Source organism: Cariama cristata, unplaced genomic scaffold (genome assembly GCF_000690535.1).
Source record: "Cariama cristata isolate BGI_N322 unplaced genomic scaffold, ASM69053v1 scaffold5580, whole genome shotgun sequence".
Taxonomy (NCBI): Eukaryota; Metazoa; Chordata; class Aves; order Cariamiformes; family Cariamidae; genus Cariama; species Cariama cristata.
The window spans coordinates 77,461-81,795 of record NW_009592863.1 but is presented as its reverse complement, the minus strand read 5'-3'; the positions used below and the strand labels follow the sequence as shown (position 1 = coordinate 81,795).

At 41.3% G+C, this 4,335-nt stretch overlaps 1 protein-coding gene across 1 annotated transcript; it reads right to left on the bottom strand.

Annotated features, from left to right (window-relative positions):
• Positions 1–315: 315 nt before the first annotated feature.
• OTOS (otospiralin) lies at positions 316–3,148 on the bottom strand. Its single transcript, XM_009698985.1, has 3 exons — positions 3,097–3,148; positions 2,732–2,758; positions 316–500 (listed from the first exon to the last, which is right to left on the bottom strand). The coding sequence occupies exons 1-3, from the start codon at positions 3,146–3,148 to the stop codon at positions 316–318; spliced, it is 264 nt and encodes an 87-aa protein (XP_009697287.1).
• Positions 3,149–4,335: the final 1,187 nt, after the last annotated feature.

Here is a 4,335-nt window from a genome sequence, read left to right as displayed (position 1 = left end):
CGGGCCTTCCGGCCACCAAACTGGGTGGACTGATATTTAACTACTATACGCACAGAGAGCTGTTTCCTGAGTCAAGGCCGCGAGCGTTACCTGTAAAAAACCTCTCAAAACCATGCAACAGAATCAAGGAGTTTATTGATTTTGTGCCAAAGCATAAATTGTAAAAAATAACAGACTAATTTAAAGCATGAAATGCTATGTGTGACTGCTATGAGTATTAGTAAGTGGCTGAGGGGCAGTTCAGGGGCATTCACTGGCAGCCATGTATTCACGTAGACGTCTTGGCACCAGCTTTAGCACAAATGAGCGAAGCAGTTAGGGCTCGTGGTTGGGCACGTGATAGCCAAGGTGACTCCCAAAAGGGAACTGGGCAAAGAAGGCTCTGGCCATTTCATTGATCCTGTTGTAGGCTCCCAGGGTCCGGAAATACTCCACGTAGGACCAGAAATCGCTGGATGAGAAGGGCCAGTATGGCAAGGCTACAGATTCCTGGTAGAGATCTAGGGGAAAAAACAGAATATTGCAGATTATTATAGTACGAAGCATTTTTGTTGAAAGCTTGGGCCTGGGAGCCAACATGGTTTGGGGTTATAGGTTCGCTTGAGGGGGATTGAGGGCTCCTCTGGCAGGAGAGAGGCAGGCACAGCCACCGACCCCTGTCCGTGCCCTGCTCTGCAGAGGAGGATGAAGGCAGGATTCTCTGCTCCCTCCAGTTGCACCAGGACTGACAGAGCGGGACAAGATGGAGATCAGAATTGCAGGGACACCATCAGCATTTGGGGCAATTCAAGAATTCATTGGGCTGCTTTAATTTCTGGAAGGCTGTTGGTTATTTAAAAGCAAGGAGCAATTGTAATTGAAAGGCATTTTTCCTCATTCCACACCATTTCCTCTGCCCAATAGGAAAATATAAGGAAGAAGGCACCATCATCTATGCTGTGCCCATGCAGCCGCCCCCTCTGCCCACAGGCTCCTGGTAGCAGAGCCAGGGGAAAGGACCATGCGGTTGCTCCCCGCCATCTCAGCACAAAGGGAGCTCACTGAGTACAGCAGAAGCTGGGGGTGCAGGATCTGCCCCAGGCTCCTGGGGACTGGGTCTGTGCTAGCCCGACATTGCCTGGGACCGCAGAGTTGTGCCTCTTCTCAGCGGGCCATAGGAAAGAGGCCAAGGAAACGGAGAGGAGACGCATTGCCACTTGGAAGACAGCTGTTGCATTTGCGCCTTCTCTAGAAATATCTGAGGAAATGTGAAATACTTGTTGAAACAAGATTTCAAATTCATCAGGAAAACAAAATCAGTTCAGAAAATGCAGGAACTGACCACACTTGGGCCCAAATCTGGGCAAACACAGAAGCATGTATAAAAGGTAAACAGTAGCTGAGACCACATAGTTGCAAATGTCTTTCTGTGCAGAAAAGCTAAACCCAGTATTTTGATTTGATTTAAAGCCCATTTAAATAAATGGGAGCCATTCCACTCACCAGGCTCAGCTTGGGACCAGGGTCTTTAGTGGGAATTAAGAGCCTTCAACAATCCTATTGTCAGACCTTAATTTTATGAAGTAAAGTTTGCAGTGTGCAGGCACAGATGGCATATAACAAATCACATGAACCAGCCAAATGCTGTCTGCAGAGGAGAATTCACTGTTTATACCAGCTGACCTTAGATTCTCTTTGCAGTCTGCTGCTTGGCCCGGTGTGAAAGAAAACCATAATTGTTGGTAATGAAAGCAACAGGATACTGCCTGAACAAGGTTTTATTTTTAGATTGACACACTCTCTCCTGACTGTCTAAGAGGTTGCAACAGAAATATTTGCTGTGCACAAATAGGATAGTGCCCTTAAACTTGTGGAAACATAGATGATGCATTCAAAAGATTTTAGAGCCATAAGGAAATATAAAGGAGCATAGGGAAAAATGTTTTGAATGAAAAGTAATCATATTAGCCCTTATTCCGTATATATATTTCTACTTTCCATATATGTAATAATACTCTCCCCGCATATTTGTATCTGTGCACCTGGGATGCTGTTGGCTGTCGTGCTGGTTATACTAACCAAGACGTACAACAGCAATAGCAGTACCTTGTAATGGCAGATAACTTCTACGCAACTTTGTTTTCAGAAAGAATTCTGTCTGAAAACACCAAAGAGAGGTTAACTGATACAATCATCAGTAAGCCAGTGTAAACATCATTAGAATGTTGAGGGTTTTTTTATCAAAGGCAAACTAATCCAGACTAATCACACAAAGTGACACAAACCACAGGGTAGCTGTGCTAAGGGATATATTCCAACATTTCTTTAATTGGATTTGTGGCAATTTGTAAATTTTAAACTTTTTGTCGTGGAAGTCAGTTTTTCTTGCCAATAAGCAGACACACATATAGTATTACTGCTCAGGACAGACAAAATCCTCAGATGTCTGGTGCTTTCCAGTTACGATTTTGTACAACAGAGTTAGTGACTTGACCATAACCCCTTTTCATTTTAAGACTGAAAGTATATTAGCTCCATTATTAGACATTAATATGTCAGCTTTTAATAAATTTTAAAGACATTTCTGAAAATTCTTTTTTCTCCAGCAGAACTAGATGAAAGCACTTCCACAGCCCACTGAGGTTACTAAGCATTCCTGGCAAAATTGCTGCTGGGGATCAGGTCTGGGAGTTACAAATTACTCTGCTAATTGTTAGTGATACAAAGGAAAGAAAAACACATTAAGAATTACCATCTCTATCCTGGATTGATCGGGCATCTGTAAGTAAAGAGGAAACTATTAGTACCAGCTCCTGCACAGAAGGTCTTTCTGTTAATAAAAGGTTTGCTGTGTAGCCAGAAGCCGACAAGTTCTTTAATGCACACATAGGACCCTCTGTATAGCCAAACGTTTTTTGTTTCTTCAATAACTGAATAAGGAATTCCCCATTTGCAGTCACTCAATGCTACAAACCAAATACTTTTAACTAACAGCCAGAGCAGTTGCAATTAACACATGAGCAATATCTGATACTAAATAGAAGATGCTGTATTAGTAACAAAATATTTCTGGCTGCTTGAAAAAATAAACAAGAATAAATTCAGCAGTAACCTTACCTGTTAGCATGTTCATCAGCATACAGAAGAAAAATAAGCCAATAAATGTCATCTTTTCTGCAAGATACTACTTGTGTTTCTGAAAAATAATCTGTACACCTGAGGATTATTACAAGAGATTAATAATTAGCAAAGTCCATTATTTCTTCTTTTATTAGAAGAATATGTTCCAAAACAGATTCTAATTACTAATTTAGGGATAACAAGATCCAATTACATTTCCTTACAGTTTCTGAACTGCAACACAGAGTATTAAAAGAACCACAGTCCTGAAGTGTGTACCAATGTTTTATTTTTATATGGCACAAATCCAAAAGGCTCCTCCGAACTGACATGAAATTAAGTGTCTTTGGAAATATTTTATTTTGTGGTTAATTTAATTTCACTTTAGAAATTACCTCTCTCTCTCTCTGTCCTTCTTCTTGCAGTAGTAAAGATCTGTAGCTCCGAGTCAGCTACAAAACTCCGAAAGGATTTCTATTGCTGTAAAATAGCAGCGCTGTTCAAAGAAGGGTGGAGGGAAAAGGAGAGAAACGTCACCGAGTTACTACACCAATCTGATTTTGTTGCTTTCAGGTAGAGATACTTTAACTGCTCACATTTGCATTATATTTCAGCACTGTCCACGGAAGAGACAGTAGTCAGTTTCTGAGAGGAAATTAGAATCAACTTTGATAATAACACTTTTGTATTTTGAAGACAGAAGGAGAAAATCCAGAAGCAAATTCGGTGATTATTACCTTTGCTGCCCTCCTGATTTTCTTTCTTTCTGCCCCTTTAGAAAAATAGATTTTAAGAAATGTTATTTGAGCAAATCACTAAGAGGATATTGAGTTCCCTCTCCAGCTGAGTCACAAAAACCACGAATGCTTGACACTGATTTGTGCTCTTACTTGGGATCCATAGAATCTAGATCGTAAAGTGTACACAGGCACCGAGTGCCCACTGAAGTCAATTGGGTTACATTAAGCAAAGAAGTAGGTCCCCAATGACCTCAGCCATGCTGATGCAGGTACTGCAGCCTTCAAAGAGGGTCGATAAGGTGCATTGAAATGTATTATCACATTATACTGATTTCCTGGAAAGATTTCTCTCCCAATGCCAAGCAGGTGCTTTGGGCTCCAATCTGTGCAGGTTGCTGAAAGGATCCAGCACCATGAGAAGCCTGGAGGGAGACACAGTTTGGAGAAAATTCAGTTGACGTGTCAATCAATCATCAATCAATCATCTTGATTGATT

Bases quoted from the DNA above. Each gene is read 5' to 3' on its own strand.
- OTOS (XM_009698985.1), bottom strand. From the start codon at position 3,148: ATGACATTTATTGGCTTATTTTTCTTCTGTATGCTGATGAACATGCTA. The intron at 2,759-3,096 runs GTAAGGTTACTG...CTTTACTTACAG, and splicing joins GCTGATGAACATGCTAACAG to ATGCCCGATCAATCCAGGAT. The intron at 501-2,731 runs GTAATTCTTAAT...TTTTTCCCCTAG, and splicing joins ATCAATCCAGGATAGAGATG to ATCTCTACCAGGAATCTGTA.